The 19,381-nt window shown below is 42.8% G+C and overlaps 2 protein-coding genes across 4 annotated transcripts; one reads left to right on the top strand and one right to left on the bottom strand.

Moving 5' to 3' along the window:
- Positions 1 to 3,890: 3,890 nt before the first annotated feature.
- Positions 3,891 to 10,826, bottom strand: LOC105565289 (facilitated trehalose transporter Tret1-like). Of its 2 annotated transcripts, none has more exons than XM_012018366.1 (3): positions 10,661 to 10,826; positions 6,180 to 6,255; positions 3,891 to 5,661 (listed from the first exon to the last, which is right to left on the bottom strand). In XM_012018366.1, the coding sequence occupies exons 2-3, from the start codon at positions 6,229 to 6,231 to the stop codon at positions 4,265 to 4,267; spliced, it is 1,449 nt and encodes a 482-aa protein (XP_011873756.1). In that variant the 5' UTR covers positions 6,232 to 6,255; positions 10,661 to 10,826; the 3' UTR covers positions 3,891 to 4,264. The 2 variants fall into 2 exon arrangements, with proteins under 2 accessions (XP_011873756.1, XP_011873757.1); XM_012018367.1 differs by lacking the exon at positions 10,661 to 10,826 and adding an exon at positions 8,422 to 9,014.
- Positions 10,827 to 12,985: 2,159 nt separating this feature from the next.
- Positions 12,986 to 19,070, top strand: LOC105565288 (tetraspanin-13). 2 transcript variants are annotated; one of them, XR_001009185.1, is made up of 7 exons: positions 12,986 to 13,297; positions 13,847 to 14,014; positions 15,263 to 15,361; positions 15,439 to 15,549; positions 15,608 to 15,745; positions 15,976 to 16,103; positions 16,519 to 16,598. XR_001009185.1 is itself a non-coding variant. In XM_012018365.1 (6 exons), the coding sequence occupies exons 1-6, from the start codon at positions 13,238 to 13,240 to the stop codon at positions 16,615 to 16,617; spliced, it is 675 nt and encodes a 224-aa protein (XP_011873755.1). In that variant the 5' UTR covers positions 12,986 to 13,237; the 3' UTR covers positions 16,618 to 19,070. The 2 variants fall into 2 exon arrangements, 1 of the variants encoding a protein (XP_011873755.1); XM_012018365.1 differs by lacking the exon at positions 15,976 to 16,103 and having other exon boundaries at positions 16,519 to 19,070.
- The last annotated feature ends 311 nt before the right edge of the window (positions 19,071 to 19,381 follow it).

Here is a 19,381-nt window from a genome sequence, read left to right as displayed (position 1 = left end):
GTTTCATCTTGTCGCTCTCGTACGCGAGGCACGCGTGTTTTATTCAAGGAAAAGAGTCACGCGAGTGGTGTATTCCGGGCACGCTGACGAGATTTTACGCCAGGGATTGTAGCAGTAATATAATAATCTCGACCACGAGGTGTGTATCATAGCAAAGCGTTGTGAGATGTTACAATGGATGAGATATTATAAAAAAAAAGAAGTTTATGTTTCTATATTGTAATAACGTTTATGTATAACGAGATTATTATAATGCAAAAATATACATACTAGTTGTCCGGTTTGCGAGCGTCTCTTTACTGACCTCTCACCGTGTCGCGCGTGCCGCCTCCTGAAAGTCAGTCTGAGAGGAGAGGAATCGCGAGGACCGCCGCGGAGACGGCGAGGGAGAAAGAGAGGGCTGACACTCGACGCAGCTGCTCGGATCAAAACGGTGAGTTTCTTTATTTGTCAACGTGTATTGCAAACTTCTACATTGTAGAAATCTGTGGGGTCGAGGTGAAGTTCGAACGGCGTTTGAACCCTGCTTAAAAGGGACGTGTAGAGAGTCGTGCAATAGCGCGAACATACTTGACACTCGAGTTAAGGTGTAGCTTATATCAAATACAACGTGCGCCGCGCGGCGCAACGTGGCCGGCGACGATAAGGGGCGAGCCGTGGGCCTCGAACTGTCCGCGAATTATTTCTGTAAACCAAACGCGATGTCCATTCGCGCCAGCTTTCGACTGTTTGCTAGTCAAACAAACGGTTCTATGTCCTTCGGTCCACGTAACAGGTGGATCGCGTCGGCAGGGAGCAAGGCTAAACCTTTCCCTTTCCTCCCTTCCCGCGAGCGGGGGTGCCGTTAGGCCGATTACGAGAGCAATTCGGGATTTTCCACGTCTGCCAGACGTCCGCCTGTTGTCGACGACCATTTACGCGCGGGCGCACGCAACACCCGGGTACTCCGGGCAGGCTTATAACGCGACGCCGGGGACGCGCGTGTTTTCTTTAACTCTAATAACGGGCCAGTTATATTCTACGCCGCAGCAATTTTTATAACGTACGTATTGTCTCTCACCCTGCCTGAAAGGGAAATATAAGTTAGTAGTCATGCCACAGTGCTCGTCTAAATCCTCCTTGCATCAGGGCCATAGGCGTGCGCGCGCACCTGCTGCGAGATACGCGCGGCTCACACGCGCTATTCTTCAATAACGTTTAATCGTAAGCGTTATATCATGTGTCGTATTGCACCCTGCCTTAAAGGGATAAAAAAGATGTTCCTAATCGCCCTGGTGTCCCACCAAACAGAGTTTTGCTGATTCCTTCCTCTTTCTTTTGCTTTTTTAGAGATTCTTTATGCACTTGCTTCGTTATTTCATTTTTTTTACTGTATCTTCATTATTCCTCTTGCTCTCTACCGGAGATTCTTCAAGTGCAAAACTGTCCAAGGGTATCTTATCACGGAAGATACACCCAGAGAAAAGTTTGAAATCAAACAAATTTGTTTGAATTTCCAACTTGATAGACTTTTATTTAATTTTAAAGAAACGATTTCTTTACCTCAACCAACATTTTATTCGATTGGGACTGGAATTTCTAAAGCTGCGACAGCGCGCACGTCAACAAAGCAAAAGCTTTCAATTTCAATGCAGGAAGCTTGCGGCAAGCTTTTGATTGGTCGACCCGCATTGCTGCACGCGTTGCCGCAGCTCAACGCGTCTATGGAATTTTCCCTAGTAGCACAGTGCATTGGCTAAACATTGGTCCAATGTTGGTTATATTAGAAATGCACAGGGTTGGGAAAGTTACTTTGTAAAAGTATGTAGTTACAGTTACAATTTTTTCGCTAGTTACCAATTCTGAAAAGTAACGCGTTACAGTTACTCAAAAAGTAACGAATCGTTACTTTACAGTCACTTTCTTGCAATAAAAATAAAAATATCAAATCTGCATTTGAATTGTAAAGTGTCGATAAAGGCGTTTATGCGCAAATGCAAGGCCTAATGCGATCTGTGGAAGTTAAAAAATATATATAAAGTATTAATGTAACTATTAAATTAGTTACTAGTTAACGAAAAAATGTAACTGAGTTAAGTTGCTGTAAGCAGTTACAGATGTGGAGAAAGTAACGAAGTTACAGTTAGAGTTACCAAAAAAAAAGTAACTGTAACTGTAACTTCGTTACAGATAACGAATTACTTCCCAACCCTGGAAATACATTAGTCGATATTGTTTAACGTAAAGCCAATATTGGCCATGGAATAAATGTAAATATTGCACGATAATAATTATATAATATTAGAATTATATTGGAAATGCATTGGCCAATATTTAACAATGTAATAAGAATACTGGTCTAATACTGATATAATATTAAACCAATGTTGCTCAATAGACATATTGGCTAATCAAGAGAAGGCGTCCATCTTACAATATTGGACCAATATTGGGAATACTATATTTACATTATTTCCCAATATTGCACCAATATATTGTGCTACTACCCTAGTAGCACAGTGCATTGGCTAAACGTTGGCCCAACACAACCAAATATTGGGCCAATGTTTAACCAATGCTTGTTCAATGCACTGTGCTACTAGGGTAGGGTTAGCTTTAGAGAATTCATATCTATTTCTTCAAATCTAGCAAATGTTTCAGTAGAAGTAAATAAAAATTTAGTAGATTCGAAGAAACAACGTATCTTGATTTCAACGTATCTCACTTGTTTAATCTAAATCTTTTTTCTGGGTGCATGCATCATGCGGGAATTAAATGCGACTCTCCCCGCGCAAAATTCTCCGCGAAAACCTTTTGTCTGTTCGGTGCTCGGCCAGGGCGCACAAATAAATACTTTACGATTAATTAAAAACTATCAGTCTCACAAGCTTCAGTTTAACCCTGCCTAAAAGGGAATAAGAAGGTGGTCATGCAAGATTGCTCTTACCGTATTGGGGGGCCCTAGCTAACGCACGTTGGATGCACGGTGGCTTCCGAAGAAGCGGTTCCTCCGAAACGATGCTTCGGAAACCACCGGACACACTGTAAATTCGCATTATTCTCGGCCAGAGATTTCTCCGCCGTATCGAGACTTTTGCCGATCGAGTTGACGTTGCGAGGCTACAGCAAAGTCGCCTCCGCGCAATCGCTACAAAAGCAGAAAGCGCCTCGGCGAACACGGCCGATCCGGCTCTTGAAGAAAACATTTGTTTTGACACATAAAAAAATGTGCTGCGATAACAGACAACTGTTGCCGGTTCCGCATCTGTTTTACACGCTAAAATCCTCCGTTCGACCTGCGCGCATTGTGCATAAAATGAAAGGCTCGGCCTCCTTCACGTGTCGCTAATGATAACAAAGAATAATGGCGCAAAAGCCACGTCATTATTTCCCTATCAGATTCTACGTAATTCGACACCACATTTTTGAATTAAAAGGTGTTTGAGCTGTGATGTTTGAATTGAGATATTCGCGAATTAACGAAACGTTTGCACAAGTGACGAGCACCTATTTGCGCGTTTAAAATGTAAATGTAATTCAAACAAATGTGCGTCATTATCGCGAGCCGGAGCTTCCTCTCTAATTATAACACCGCGCGACGATATCTCGATCGGGAAAATGCTCTTTCGGCGATCTCATTACTTCAATCGAAGCGCCTTCTTCAATGGAATATAAGAGCCCTTTTTCTTAGATACTAAAATCTTACGCACTAGCTTTTCTCTGAGGAATCTCTCCTCCGTATTCTATCGATTAAACTGTGATTCAAATTCCATTCAGTTTCGTAGTTGCGATAAAGTGTACAAGATTAAAAAAAAAAGAAAAGATTTCAGTAACAATAGATTCGAATCAAAATGCAAAGGAGCTCTGCAACTAGCAATATAGAGATTCTTAAAATTTCCTTTCGATATTTCTTTTTGTACGACAAACTCCGCAAGTCCGTTGACCTATGACAGGGAATGCTCTTCGGTTCTTTCGAGTGATTTGCAAACAGCAATGGTTCGCTGGCATGTAAATTTTGCAAACAGCAATATTAATTTCATTCATATCTTATCGAAGCGACAATCCAATAATATGTGCCCAAATATTGCAATCGATCTTACCGATGATCGTTGGGAATATCTCCCGTTCTTTTACGATCGATTCGAACGTAACCGGGAGGGCGCGATCAGCCTCCTCGACATTCCCTGTTGAACGTCCCATAATTCGGGAAATGCGCGTCGCTTATTTCTACCGTTTAAAAAATGATGGTGCGTGAATTCTTCGGTAAGCATCGCGCCTATCGACCTTAAGCAATCGTACTTATTCGGTATCTGTCTTGCATCTGCTTTTCGCCTTTCGCGCAGCTTTCCTTCTTCTTCTCGTTGTTCTTACAGTTAAGCTCCTCCTGAATTTCCAGCAGTGACTTGCCCTTGGTCTCGGGAACCATTAGCACGATGAAGACTACGCCGAGGTAGCAGCTGATGGCGAACCAGGCGAAGGCCGTGTACACGCCCCAGTTGTCGGACATGACTTGATACATCTTGGAGACGATGAAGGCCAGCAAGGAGCCAATCGTATTGGCCAACGACACGGCGGCGCCCTTGACGTTCGTCGGGAACAGCTCGCCCAGCATCATGTAGGGCAGCGGATTCAGGCCTAGAGCGATGATAAGCTCGTAGAATATCACGGAGGAGTGCAGCAGCCAGCCGTATCCGGTCGTGTCCACCCCGAATTGGAATTTCACGAGGTAAAAGAGCCCGGCGATGGTCAGCGCGATTCCAGCTAGAAGAGTGGTGGTGATGAGCAACGGTCGTCTACCGAGTTTGTCGACTAGAACCACCGCGCCGAGGCCGGCGATCAGTTGCAGCATGCTCAACAGGATGACGGAGTTACTGGCGGGTAGACCCGCGTCGCCCTCCTCGAGGATCTCCTGCGTGTACGATTCGATCGCGCAAATACCGCTGAACTGAAGGATGAGCTGCAGGCCGATGCTGACGATGACGGCGCGTCGGTTGCCGGGCGTGCCGAACAGATCCCAGAATCGGCCGCGATCGCTAAGATCGCGGACGACTATCTTCTGCATTTGCTCTATGTCCGTCTCCAGCTGTTCCTTGGACACGCAGCGCTTCAGACGCTTTATGCTCGACAGCGCGTTTTCTTGCCGATTCTTCATCAGTAAGTAATACGGCGACTCGGGCATCCAGGGGAAGCTCATGAAAAATACCAGCGGGATCAGCAGGCAGGTGTAACCGAGCAGATGATAGGAGACAAACGGGCCGATCGCGTGAGCGTACAGCTCGCCGAAGGTCACCATCAGCTTGATGAAGGAGCCGAGGGTACCCCTGATCTCCTTGTCGGCAATCTCGCCGATGTACATCGGGCAGATGACGTACACTATGCCCTGGCCTATACCACCGAGACCGCGAGCGGCGTAGAGAACATAGGGGTTCCACGCAGTAATGATCAGGATGTACGAGATGGTTAGAGGTACGCCGCCTACCAGCAGGCTCGTCTTGCGACCCAGTCGGTCTACGATGAAAGCCGCCACGATGCATCCGGGAATGGTGCCCAAAAGGTAGAAAGAAGCGATCCAGGAAGCGTCGTCAGACGTTATCGGGACATGGGAATCGGGGGATTTCAGTGTTGGTAAAGTGGGTGACGTCCAGCCTATGTGAGACCCGGTAGCTGCCAGCGATAGAGTAGCTATGGTAAAATCGAACGGAAGGGAAGAATTATAACTTACGTTGCTCTTCCGCTGATTTTCTTTTACGTAGGAGTTATAAGGAAAAATAAATCTCTAAGAAGATCTATAGATCCAAGAGAAGAGTAACTACATAATTTTCTCTAAATAATGTGAAGTAGGAATAAATTACTATTTGCGTTATAAAAGAAATTGCATCATGCCGTGAAACTTGGCGAATTTGGCGAATGCTTCGGACCTTGAATACTCTTGACTCCGAAATCTTCAAGTTCCGTGGTTACAATTTCATGATAATCAAACTGATGACTATCTACAGCCATTTACAGCCGATACGAAGAATGAAAATAACATACTCGTGATAATTGTTCGAGATTTGCTCTAAATTAATTATGTATATCCTAAATTTTAATCAGCGTAGTGCTTTACAGTTTTAAATTATTGACAAAATATTCTGTTTGTATTTTAAATCATTTATACCCATTTCCATTTGAAACATAAAAAATACTTTATATTTATTTACCCGTAATCGCTGCTAGATATTGAGGCCACCGTTTAACACGGGATTGCTCCATCTTTTATTTCTTCTTATCGTGGGACTAAAGAGAAAACCACAACTTTTTATTACATTATTATAAAAATATAGTCTCAACTTTTAAACGCAATTTTTAACACGTGTTATAAACCAGTTGATGAAGCAATGTGCAAGTTTCCAATTTGCACCTTTCAGTTTATTTCTATTATATTTCTTTATATTTCTTATCTTAACCAAACAATTAATCTTTATATATTAATATAAACTGAATTTATAATCTAATCATATTGAAAAACTTTTAAAATGCATGTCCATAATGGCAAGAAAATGTTAAGAACCAAAGCTGTATGGTTTTTAGTGATACATTTCATGGCAATATCCATATAATCTTGAACAGCTTCATCAAGGTAAGTAAGATCATTTAAAATTTTTTTAACTTTTCCTTTCCATTTCACATTCTTGTAGCGTAACTCAAGAGCTTTCGAAAACCCCGTAAGTATGTTTCCGTTAAGTACTTTCGATTGTGTTGCTTGAAAGTTAGAGTATCGCCGGCATCAGCATTAACGAAGATATACCATGTGAAGAGTGCACGGTCAGTACAGAAAATATGTTAAAGATAAAAGATGTAGGATTTTAAGTGACCCATTACATAGCAATTCTTAGGTCTATCGTGTGAACAATGCACAGTCTGTATGCTGTGTTTTTACACACACGGATATAACAGAGATGTAAAACGGACCTTGTAGTGATCTTCTTATCTTGGATAATGCTGATACCGGTGATACTGTAACTTTCAAGGCCTCATAACTCGGAAAGGATACAACGAAAGCATACGTTACTATAGTGTTTTAAAAATCTCTTGAGTTGAGCTATAAGAATATGTAATGAAAAGGGGGGGGCTGCATTTAATAATTTCAAGGTGATCTTTACGTGACTTTGACAAAGCTGTTCAAGATCATACCGTTATTGCTATTTAATGCGTCACTTAAAACCCTACAACTTTCATCCGTAACATTTTTTTTCTATCTTGTACATTTTCGAAGTTATTCAAAGAAAATGACATTTTTATATGCATGTGTGTGTATACAGGGTGAATCGTTAAGGCTGTACCAACCTTTTACCATGAGGATGATGGATTATCGACCGAAACTATAGCCGATCCGGGAAGAAATGGAAAAATCTCGTTATATACATTTCAATCATGTAAAACTTATTTGTATCCTGAGAGATATAATTAGATATTACATGATTGAGACATGTATGACGAGATTTTCCATGTTTTCCAGAGTTGCTACAGTTGCAATCGGTAGTCCATTCCTCATGGTAAAAGGTTAGGACAGCCTTAATGATTCACCCTGTATAAATTGAATACCAACCACATTTTCATAGCACTCTGTCGGTTCAAAGGTTTATTCCGATATCTTAATATTTGGAGAAGTTAGAACGCGAACAGTGCATATGTACATACACACACACGCGCGCAGACATTTTCTTAAAAATGCGGTTTTCTAAACATTCTAAACACATAGGCAATGAAAACTCGAATACAATTTTTTTCACGAAAACAAGGCTTCCTCTGTGAGGAAGCAAAAACATGTGTACTCCCTTTCTCTAAAATTCTTCGCGTCGGTACAGTAAGTTGCGAATTTACGAAACGGGCGACGTTACGAACGATGATACGCGAGGCGACGGGATGGCGACTCCCTGTGTTCGCGTAGATGCGTATTGGCGCGACCGAACTGAACAACAGTCGCGCGGCATCTGAACAAAAGAGTGCTAGCATTCTTAAACAATGGTGTGCAAATATAAAATAACGTTACGAAGAAAGGCGAAGAAAGACATAAAATCTTGCAATGAGAAAAGACTCTAGAAGCCTTAACTTAAATAGTGGAAACAACAATTGTTTCCCTATTTTATACAAAGAATTCCCAGTAAAATAAATTAATATTTTGCCAGTATTAGCAGTATAATTTACAAGCTTCACAATTCACAATAAATATAATTTACACGCTTGGTTCAAGTTGTAGCATCCTGGACGCAGGCCGTAAGGTCTATCGTGACTTGTAAAGCGTGTAAATTATATCTATTGTGAATTGTGGACCAAGTTCTGGCATCGCGGACACAGGCCTTTACGAATCAAGGGCACGGTCTCACTTCTATCCCTTAAACTGTTTATACGGATATTAAATGTATCTTAAATTTATGAAATTTTAATCGATGGTGTGCTTACAGAGATAGCGATGAAACGCGCTAATGCTACCAGGGAAGACGACGAATCTCCACGAGCCCAACGACACCCGGATTTTAATGCATTTCAGATGGAATAACAACGCATTCATGGCGCCGTAGATTATATATGTCACTTTATCAGCGCTTTCCTTATCAGCGATTCGTGTCAAATCTGTCCCCACTCGCCCCACTTGTGAATGTTTGCTTATTACTAGTAAGTTAGTTCGGACGAAGGACAGGTAGAATAAACATCCAATTATTTTTCTGTGCACGTGCTATCCGCGAATTATTACGCGTGCTTGATTATTCGAGCTGGCGACAAAAGTCTTAAGGTAACCCAATTAGCATGAAGACATAATAAAGGCACGATGTAAATCCTTCGAGTTGTGCAATGCACGTTCCGAAGAAACAATATCTCGCGGAGTTATTGTATCGCTCGGTACGAAATGGTACCGCGTCTCTCGCGGTATCTATTACATTATATGATAATGGAATTGATAATGTAACGATAGATGCACGATAATCAAATATTTTATTCTGCGTTGTTGCGAGATTTTCGAAAAAATAAAGAAGGCCGCATTAGTCACCCGTGCTGGTAATTTCTATTTGACATTTAAATGCCAATTCAATTAATTCGAACGTCGCAATATTTGTATGAGAAACATACTGCGGCATTCTGTGTTATTTAACTGCGCTAAGTATCGATCGAATGAGATTTCATAGAAAATTGCGAAAACGCGATCGTCACATATTCGTGTTCCCGCTGTACAAATAATAGGATTAATATCTTATATTAATTAAAGGGAAAATCCTATACACGAAGTTATTTATAAATAATGCCTTTTTGTTGCTCGCTGATTAACGGCAGGTAACGAACGTGCAATAACATTACAAGCTTATTGGTATAAATAATTAATCACTTTACAGCATCGCAACTGTGATATAATAGTCTCCCTTGGAAACAACGCTCTCTCTCTCTCTGGGACTGTCATGAATAATGGACGATAACAGTGGACAACGAGAGCGTAAAAAAGCGAAATCATTATTTTTTGTAACGCGCGTTTTTTTAACTGTTGTTTACATTCTACTCGCGCGAAGGGGAAATAAATCCTCTCTGCATAGCATGTGCCGTGAATTATAATAAGAGGTAAAGCACGCTATTGCGCATTAAGGGATTGACGAAATAGTGTGCGCGCAATCGTCATTTTTATTTCGCTATTTAGCCCGAATAACGTATGCAGCTAATCGTATCAAGGTCTTTCTAATAATTTAATAAAATTTTAAGACGTCTTATTGTTGGATGGTTTTCACAATGTCTCCTGGATTCCCAGTCTTTTCTTTCGATTATCTTTTTTACACTTTTTGCCTTCCTGCTTTCTTCTTCCTAAATAAATCGTTGCACAATCTACTTTGTGATCTACTTCGTGATTCATCATCAGAGAATATCGTATAGAGGAGTTTTTTAGGTCACAGAGCTCCAATTATATTTTGCATTAATTTATCCATTTTTATTAATAAAATTCTTTCAATATTTTTATCTGTTTTAGTTGCCTCCCCGAAAGGCTGTTGAAAGCCTCTGGGCTTTCGAGATATTTGCATGTATTGACAATTTTTTACGACTCTTTTCTCTTTAACTGATAAATAGCCCCTCCTTACCCCATACGAAGAGATAACGAAATGTTTGTGTGAATTATAGCAACGCGTTTCGCGAGAATGATCGCTGTTTGTAAACTCTGTTCCTGAACAGAATCTCTTCTCTTGGCCACCTCTAAATCAAACGTACAAGGTAATCGTTATCGCGCCTTGAAACCTCAATAATTCCTGTCGCAAATATGCGCTTTACACGTATGCAAACGTGGTGCATTGCAAGTTTTTTGTACGTGAAAACTCACGAATCCTTATCAGCCGCAATTAGCGGAAAGTACATCACGCGTTTTCGCAATATTGTTAGATTACAGAGTCTTGTAAATGTTTATCAACATCCTGGAGTTTTCCACAATGCAAAATAATCACTTTTAATTTGACTAATTAAATTAGATACAAAATAGATTCGCAGAGACAGAGAGAGAAAGTGTGTGTGTGTTGTGTGTGTGTGAGAGAGAGAGAGAGAGAGAGAGAGAGAGAGAGAGAGAGAGAGAGAGAGAGAGAGAGAGAGAGTTTCAGTAATATAAAAATGATATAAAATTAAGTAATATAAAAATGAATGTAAAATAGGATGAATTATAATTATTATAATTTACCATAAAAAACCACTGTTATTTTCATGTTTCTGTCCCGCTGTCAATGCTCGCACTATCAATACTTGCGTTACTGTGCAGTAACGATATTTATACCGCACCGCTAAATAACGGCCTATTCGTACGCATCTGTTTTGCCACTTGCGTAGAGCCCACTTTGTCAACTATATGTATATTCTATATGCTATATATTATACTATAGTAATTAATGACGGTAACGATGACGCGAATAATTAATGATTTCACAAAGCGTCGATTGTCCTGCATTCTTTCGGGCATATGTCGCTGATATGACATTACCATATGTGTGGAAACGACGTCAGACAAGCGTATTTAAAACGGATTCTGTTTACGATTTTCGTAGAAAGATATGTACGACGGCCAATTTCAAAGGAAGCACTTCAAATTATTGTATAAGTATAACATACTATAAGTATAACTATACTTATAATAATAATAGAAAAATTATTTCTAAATGTCCATATAATAATTATAATTATATTTCCAAGTGTTTAACATTTATAATATTCATTTATATAAAGTAGGATTTTTTTGAGTTATTTGCGAGGGGGAAACCGCTGAGGGCATTGTGGTGTACAGATTTGCGGCATTACTGGGCATTACTAGGCATTTTTTAGGCATTAGTTTGGGCATTAGGCATTGCTGGGACATTATAAAGATATAATAAGATAAAGTAATGCTCACTGGCCATTACTGGGCATTGGTGTACAAGATTTTGGTCAGCGGTTTCCCCCTCGGTTATTTGTCCATACAGTTTAGCTCAACGAAATCTACAGCATCCCAAATAGCACGAGAGATCGCTACGAAGTGAAAAAAGGTTCATTCACTTTTTAATATTCTTTATAAATTAACGTGATCTGCCCAAAATGATCTGAAAAGATTGCCTTTTCGATAGTTTAAAAAGGATTTCATACAAGTATATGTATCCTTTGACTTCTTATCCAATAGTACATTCAAGTTGTTCCAAATGGAAAGAATTTCCTTTCGTACCCGCAAAAGCGCTCGGAAATGGTGGCACAAAAGCGAATATATTTTTTTAATCTTAAGAATGTACTAGAACGGAAACGCGACGGGGAAGGAATTAATTTCATAATTCGGGAATTCAGAAAGAATTCTTGCCTTAGCTGAAAACTGCATGTGGCAACTAAACTTCAGTTGTAAAATATGGATAGCTAATATTTAGCCGTGACAGCTAAAGATTTTGCCGCTTGCTTATTGTATTAGGTGCGACAGCAAACCGTTCGCTGCGGTTTACAAATTTATGTGTTCACGGCAGCAAAGTATTTTTAGCAAACCGTGATTAGCTATGGAAACTTGTTTTTTAGCGTTAGTTAATTTGTTCATCTTCAAGGGACTAACCAACCATACCACTCGCCTGAGGGCAATCGGTAAATAACGGAAGAATCATTCGTCGATAACTCAACGTAATTTCGTTGGAGGCGCAAAATTTTGATAACGTCTCGTTTGAAAAAAAAAATTGCTGTCGTTCGCGCGACACGTACGTGCCCCAGTTCTTGTCTCGAGTGAGATACACGGGCCGAGGCTGGACATTTTTCGAGCAGTATAGAAAATATGGCAATACGCAGATAGTCGCGTGGCAGAGAATTGCAGCTAAATACGGAAAGTGTTTATACGTTATCTGGGCCAAGCGTTCGCGTCGTTAACGTTTAATCCGCGCGAGCTTGCGACGTGACATATTTACGACGCCGACGTTCGTCAACGCGTCGTAACGAACTAAACGCGAATATTTTATCACGCAGGTGCCCGTGTCTCCGTGACGAAACGCAAAAACAAGCTCCGGGAATACGCTTCCCCGCGTGCTCTCCTCGCGTTTTCTCGCGGCGAAGAAATGAGCGGTGAAGAAATAACGAATGCCAACGACCGATAAAGTCCAACAACGTTGCCGCCTATAATTCGGCCCGAGAGAGCGAAATCGAATCTTCCTCGAGGAGGAACGTGAGCCCAGATTTCAGGATAAATTAGAAATCGGGTTACGCTACCGCACGAGTTCTCGCGCGTCTCGTCGGCGTCGGCGTCTCGATCTCGACGAACCACCGCCAACCATCTCGCCAACCGTTCCCACAAATAAACGCTATTACAGTGAACGGGAGCAAAGGGATTCGCGCGCGGGATGTGGGTCCCGGTCGCCCGCGATCCGATCCCGGCCAAGATTCCGCGGTTCCGCGCGCGGACTCGCCTCGCCGGCGTTGTTCGAGTTTCGCGCGCGACACTCGCGATCTATCGAGCGCCCTCGACCGCCGCCGCCGCCATCGCGCTCGGCACTTCGGCAAACTTCGGCTCGGGCAGTCGCGAGTCGTCTGCCGTGGCGTGTCGTCGCGCGCCGTCAGGACCTCTGCCAGGGATAAAAGGCGCCCCGCGTAGGATTCGTGCGGGCACGCGGAGAGCCGCGAGCCCCTCGTGCGAGAAGCCCAGGCCCAGGACGACCCGCCGCGCCCCAGGACGACCGTCTCGCGCCGCGAATCGCCGCGACCGCGGGCCGACTTGCGGACCCGCAGGAGATCCGACAGCGCGGAGGGGGCGACGGGCGCGGAGTCGAAGATGTGCGGCGGCTTTACGTGCTCGAAAAACGCGCTGACAGCACTCAACATCCTCTACATCGTGAGTGGACGCCCCCGCGGCTCCTCGGGCCCTTCCCCGAGGCACGATTCCTTCCCCCTCGTCCTCCCCGCCCCCTCCCGCCCCCCGATCTTTATCGGGGAAAGGCTCTTATCAGTCGGAGCTTCCCCTCTCTCTCTCTCGCTCCCGTCCGCCTGACCGCGCGCGCTGCGCCCCGTCCCGTCGATGTTTACGCGCGGCACCCGCTGGCGTTGCATAATTACACGCCAGCCGATTTGACGTACGCGCTGGCTGATCAGGGACGCCTCCTTCTTCTCCTCCTCCCGCGCCGTCTTCTCCGGGATCGCGAAGTGCCGGATCTACTTAATCTTGCACGCGTCTCCGTCGTCCTACAGGGATAATCGCGAGGAATTACAGCGAATCTCGCCGCGCGGAACCGCGGCGGTTCCTTCTCGATTGATTAATTGCCACGAACGACAGCTGCAGGCTGACAATTGGTGCTCGGATTTGCGCGCCAGCTCCGGATTATCCGTCGCGAACGGGGAGCCAGTCCTGTAGCGCGCCGTCTAATCGCCGTCTCTTCTCTTGCAGGTCGTTGCCTTTATATTGATAGGAGTCGCCGTGTATGGAAGGGCGTCCGCCTTAGTCACAAATCTCCCTATCATAGGCGGAATTCTAGCATGCGGGGTGATCCTGTTTCTCATCTCCATACTGGGCCTGATTGGCGCCGTTAAGCACCATCAGGTCCTGCTGTTCTTCGTATCCTTTTCTCGGCCTTTGCGGTAAACAGCTTTGGCGAGGGGGAAACCGCCCGGGTTGGGAAAATTACTTCATAAAAGTGTCTAGTTACGGTTACAGTTGTTTCGCAAGAAAATGCAACTAGTCACGGTCACGAGTTACCAATTCTGAAAAGTAACGCGTTAGTCCCAGTCTGGGACTTACAGTTACGCAAAAAGTGACGAATCGTTACTCTGCAGTTACCTTCTTGCAGTGAAAATAAAAATATCAAGCCTACGTTTGATATGTTCAAGTGTCGATAATAGCGTTTATGTGCAAACGCAAGACCTAATGCAATCTGTAGAGGTTTAAAAAATATATGCGCACGCGGTTCTAGCTACGCTTATACTTGGCGCAAGACACTACCGTATCTCGTAATACAACTATTAAATTAGTTACTAGTTGTCGAAAAATTGTAACTGAGTTAAGTTACAGTTACAGATGGAGGGAAAGTAACCAAGTTAAGTTAGAGTTACAAAAAAAAAAACTAACTGTAACTTCGTTACAAGTAACGAGTTACTTCCCAACTCTGGGAATCGCTGACCAAAGTCTTGTACACCAATGCCCACTAATGCCCCGTGGGCATTACTTTATCTTATTTTATCTTATTTATCTTGTTTTACCTTATTTCATCTTAAAGAATTATTCAACGCCAGTGCATGATTAACCAATGTAGAAAATTGCTAGACGACACTTGGCTGGCAAATTCTAATTAAAGAAATTTATTGCGATAAAATATTACCTCAGCCAGGGTTTGGACCTGGACCTACGCCCTGGAGACGCCCGCCTAGAGTGTAGGGAGGTTCGGATACTGGCTGAGGTAATATTTTTCGCAATAAATTGCTTTAATTAGAATTTGCCAGCCAAGCGTCGTTTAGCAATTTTCTACCTTGGTTATTTTATCTTTATAATACCTCAGCAAGGCCTAATGCCCCAAAAATGCCTAGCAATGCCCAGTAATGTCGCAAATCTGTACACCACAACGGCCTAAGCGGTTTCCCCCTCGAGCTTTGGTCTTTCTGTTCGGTTCGCCTGTTGCGATTATCGGTTATCCAACACGCGTGATGAGAGCGTTTATCGAGTATATTTTCTCTCGCTTGAAATTTCTGATCGTCACATTTGTAATATCGTCAATGTCCAACATGTCTCGCTTCACGCTCTTCATTAAATCTTTTAACAAGGTTCTCGATGAAAGAAGTGGACGTACGCTTCCTTAATTGCGTCTTACAGTACATGCTTATCTTATTCCTCTTGTTCCTGATTCAATTCAGCATCGCCTGCGCCTGCCTTGCCGTCAATACGAAGCAGCAGGAGCAACTCGCGGAGCAGGTAACTTCTACTTTAGTTCAGAAGGAACTGCGTATTGTTTACGGGATGGATGAGACTCGATAATTGTGTCTGTGTAGGGCTGGAGACGCGTTGAACTTGACCTGAGGAAAAAGGTTCAGACCACCTTTAACTGTTGCGGATTTAACAGCACCACCGACGAATCGGGTGTACCCTGCGACGATGTCAATGTAAGTCGCGACGAAACCCGCCGTCCGGCCGGTCGAATAATCGGGAGTCTTTTTGCAGAAGATCTGCTGTCCATCCATCGACGTCAATCAAATGTCTTGTCCACCTTGTCCGACATGTATGCATAAACTGCAGTCCACCATTGACTACGCGTTCAAATTGTGCGGCAGTATAGGATTATTCTTTAGCTTTACGGAGGTAAGGTTCCCGAAACTACCGTTGCATTCTTCATGTCCACATAAATAGAAATCGCACAATTTGTACAGGATATAATGTTGATTATTGCACAGAATACGCAAGTTAGTTTGATATTAATATCCAAGAGTTCTCTGTAACTAAAAGTGCACGCCATATCCATATCGCGATCGCCGGTTACAATGAGAGTACCGTCATTTTGCTAATATGCTAACATGTGTGCCCGATTACAGTTTGTTGGTGTATGGTTGACCGTGCGGTACAGGAACCAGAAAGATCCACGAGCTAATCCTAGTGCTTTCCTCTAGTCTAACACCATCGCCATGTCCTCTGTCACTTCATATGATCCTCCTAACAGATGGTGGGTGGCCTCGTATGTTGGTTGTGGTCTTTTGATCTTTTTTTATCCAGCGTTATGTAGCATTATCGATTCAGGAGCTCGATTCTTGAATTCATTCCAAGGAGAGACATACGCGAGAATTCGGCTCACGCAAACAAGTTGCAAGTTGATTGGTTATTCGCGTAGCTTTTAGCCGGCCAACTTGCCACTGTTCTGTAAGAGCAGAATTTTCGCACACGCGAATTTCTCTTGAGTGAGTTCAAGAATCGCGCTCCTCATGTTCATTCGCTAATGTTCATTCATAATTGTTCTGAAAGTAACGTGCGACGCACAGCATGCAGCGATTCGCACGACAGCAATGTCCATAACTTTTTGCATTTTTCCACTCCGTTATTCTTTTCTTTTCTCCGGACCTCATGAATTTAAATATTTTCAGGTGATTGCAGCTTTCTTGGCAAGGCGTTACCGTAATCAATTAGATCCACAGGAAACAGCTGCAAGAGCCATATTTCCGCAGAATAATTATTTATACTGATTCGGCGATACATTCGAGAAAAATCAATAATCTCTTCTTTTATACGTATTTTGACGACACTTTTGTCGAAGAGGACAAGGGTCTGAAGTTAATTTTACTTTCGATTGCCAGGAATATATTGTCGCGCAACGTGTTTTCCAAGGGCTATGATTTAATCGTGTTCTCTTTTCTCTGTAATTCTTTTACTTATACACGTATAACGTGTTCAGTAGAGACGGAAGTTAATGTATTTTCCAACTGGGCAATCGTAGGTTTTAGAATGAGTTAGACGACGAACTGAAATGTGTGCTCTAGTCATACGCTCTGAACACTCATAACAAGCCTCAATGCGCCTTGTAGTCTAGTGACAGAAAACATCACAATGTAAGTATAAATTTCTATTAAATTTTGTTGCATTTTCTCCAAAAATCCGACAATGTTGAACGTTGGCGATGAAGAAATTCAGTGCATCGTATCGTTTGGTTTCGCAATTTAAATGAACCGCAACACTCGAACCATTCTAAGAAACTAAGGAACGAGAAAAAGAATGGTGCGAGGTAATGTGCAGATTAATTTTGTTAAATATTTTTTCATGAGAGAATGTAGAACTTTATTATGGTTGAAGCACAGATACCCATAATCTTGTCGATCATACTTTTCTCCCCTACATGAATGAATCATGTTAGATATATATATACATAATTGCATTCTATACATATATTACGATATCTAGAAATTTATATCTTCCCGAGTAAACATTCTGTCATATCATTTTTGAGTACTTTTAGATAAACTATAATAGTTTTACGTCTGCGAAGAGATTGTTTTTATATTTTTAAGTATTCTACAGCGTATGATGTACAACTTGTGTTATATTAAGGAACCGTAATCAAAATCGGAAGAAATTGTAATACTCTTACAAGTCATATCTAATTTGGATGAAACTTGGCTTACTTCTGGCAGCTCTCGTATGCTTACGGTCACTGCAAGTATTATCCAACGTGTTAAGAAATTACACTTCAACTGTATAACTATCGAATTGTTTATCGTACGGGGCAATTCTCTGTAATCAACGGTAATGTAAGGTCTATCAGCATTTCAAGTTTCATCCTCTAAAAATATCCAATATGAGTGCTTTGCTTGAAATTAAATTCTACGCTAATTGTGCGCTCTAAGGAAATTTACGCATAATAAAAAATGTCCTAAACAGCCTGGTGGGAAGTTCCTCAAGAACTTTAAATAATCGTCCCGTTTTCCTGCGTAATGCCGGCTTTTTAATGGACCCCCGCGGGCTTTTACGATCTTAAAAGAGGGAGGGATTATTCAAATTATGCTTTTGAATAACATTGGCCGTCACGGACTCATAGCGGAGGTTGCATTTTACTCGCGAGGGAAGACTGTTTATTACGTAAACGACGTCTCGCGGGGTAACATCCTTCCAGGTTCTTTTCGGACGATCTGCGATAGTGTAAGGAAAACTACGAGAGACACGTGTTGTGAATTTAATGTGCATGGAAGTAATTATTATTATTACGCGATGTACGTGCATCGTGCTATTCTACATATTGGAGACCCTAGCGTATTTTCTATCCGCGTCCCATCGCGCGAGACGTAAATGGGACGAATCTATCCGTAGCCACCGTCTTCGTGAGTCTCCCTGCCCGGAAAAAAAAAACAGCTGTCGAGATACCAGTTGCATCTTCGCTGTTCAATAATGAATCGAACCCACCGTGCTGTCGCGTTCAAATTTTACGAATACATTTCAACGAGAACCGAACGCAACTCGTGGAATTCGTTATTGAACGACAAGACCGTAGTTTGGCGTCGCACATTTGTGCATTTTTTTCTTTTGCTATATTCGGAAAACGTCGCTTTTACTCGTACGCTTTGATGAATTACCCAATGCCGTTCTAACGGGGTCGCGGGCGCAGCCACGTCTCACGATTAGGTAGAAGGTACATTCCAATTTTTATGCTCTTTCCTCCGGCTTTCAGTAGAAAACACGCGCGTACGTCTTGCGTGCGCGCGGAATAGAGGGCTCGTGAATTATACACGGTGTAGCGTAACGTCCTACGTACGTATTTTTACCTAAACGCAAGAGACACGTAATTTCGTAACCGATCTACTCGGAATTAGGCTTAAACTACTGTACGTTCCGAGAGCCGAGGACGATCGGGAGATGCGCACGGGAGTGATTCGCACGCACGTTTGCGTAACTGCGAGACGGGATGACGTAGAGTAGACGACGACAGGCTCGATTGCACTGTCCGTGAGATTATGCGCGCGGGTGTATGTGGGTGTTCGACAATCCTAGGTGACGGAAAGCATATATATCGTACACGTTATGTAGAAACTCGTACTCGAAATACCCCCCCCCCCCCTCACACCGAGTGTCCTGATTCTGCAGGCCCGTTCTTTGTAACCGCGTCACGTCACACTTTTCCGAAGTTAAAATAAAAGAAAGTAAAAAAAAATATATATACACATAATCGCGCGTTCGGTTGGCGAAATATAGGGTTTGTTTTCTGTTCCTGCACTGGTGAACTAGTGCAGTAAGCTAGAATGAGAAAAAATATGCTTGTCTTACTCCAATTTATTGCACTAGTTCACTAGTGTAGGAACAGAAAACAAGCCTATGGAGAGCGCGGAGAACTCGACTACAGGAAGCGACCGTCGTGTGTTCTCCTCTCCAGAGAATTCGAGGTATCGCCCGATTCCAAGATCCGGAACGAATCGGATCTCGGGAGATGCGATTTGATTCCGGTACTCGCGCATTCCAGCGGGG

The sequence above is a fragment of the Vollenhovia emeryi genome, unplaced genomic scaffold (genome assembly GCF_000949405.1).
Source record: "Vollenhovia emeryi isolate VEMERY1.0 unplaced genomic scaffold, V.emery_V1.0 DF939154.1, whole genome shotgun sequence".
Taxonomy (NCBI): Eukaryota; Metazoa; Arthropoda; class Insecta; order Hymenoptera; family Formicidae; genus Vollenhovia; species Vollenhovia emeryi.
The sequence above is the reverse complement of the archived record's forward strand: the minus strand, read 5'-3'. Positions and strand labels throughout refer to the sequence as shown.

Excerpts from the sequence above, each read along its gene's own strand:
- LOC105565289 (XM_012018366.1), bottom strand. The coding sequence starts at position 6,231 with ATGGAGCAATCCCGTGTTAAACGGTGGCCTCAATATCTAGCAGCGATT. Across the intron at positions 5,662-6,179 it reads ATATCTAGCAGCGATTACGG|CTACTCTATCGCTGGCAGCT; the intron begins GTAAATAAATAT and ends ATTTTACCATAG.
- LOC105565288 (XM_012018365.1), top strand. The coding sequence starts at position 13,238 with ATGTGCGGCGGCTTTACGTGCTCGAAAAACGCGCTGACAGCACTCAAC. Across the intron at positions 14,015-15,262 it reads ATCAGGTCCTGCTGTTCTTC|TACATGCTTATCTTATTCCT; the intron begins GTATCCTTTTCT and ends TGCGTCTTACAG. Across the intron at positions 15,550-15,607 it reads TACCCTGCGACGATGTCAAT|AAGATCTGCTGTCCATCCAT; the intron begins GTAAGTCGCGAC and ends GTCTTTTTGCAG.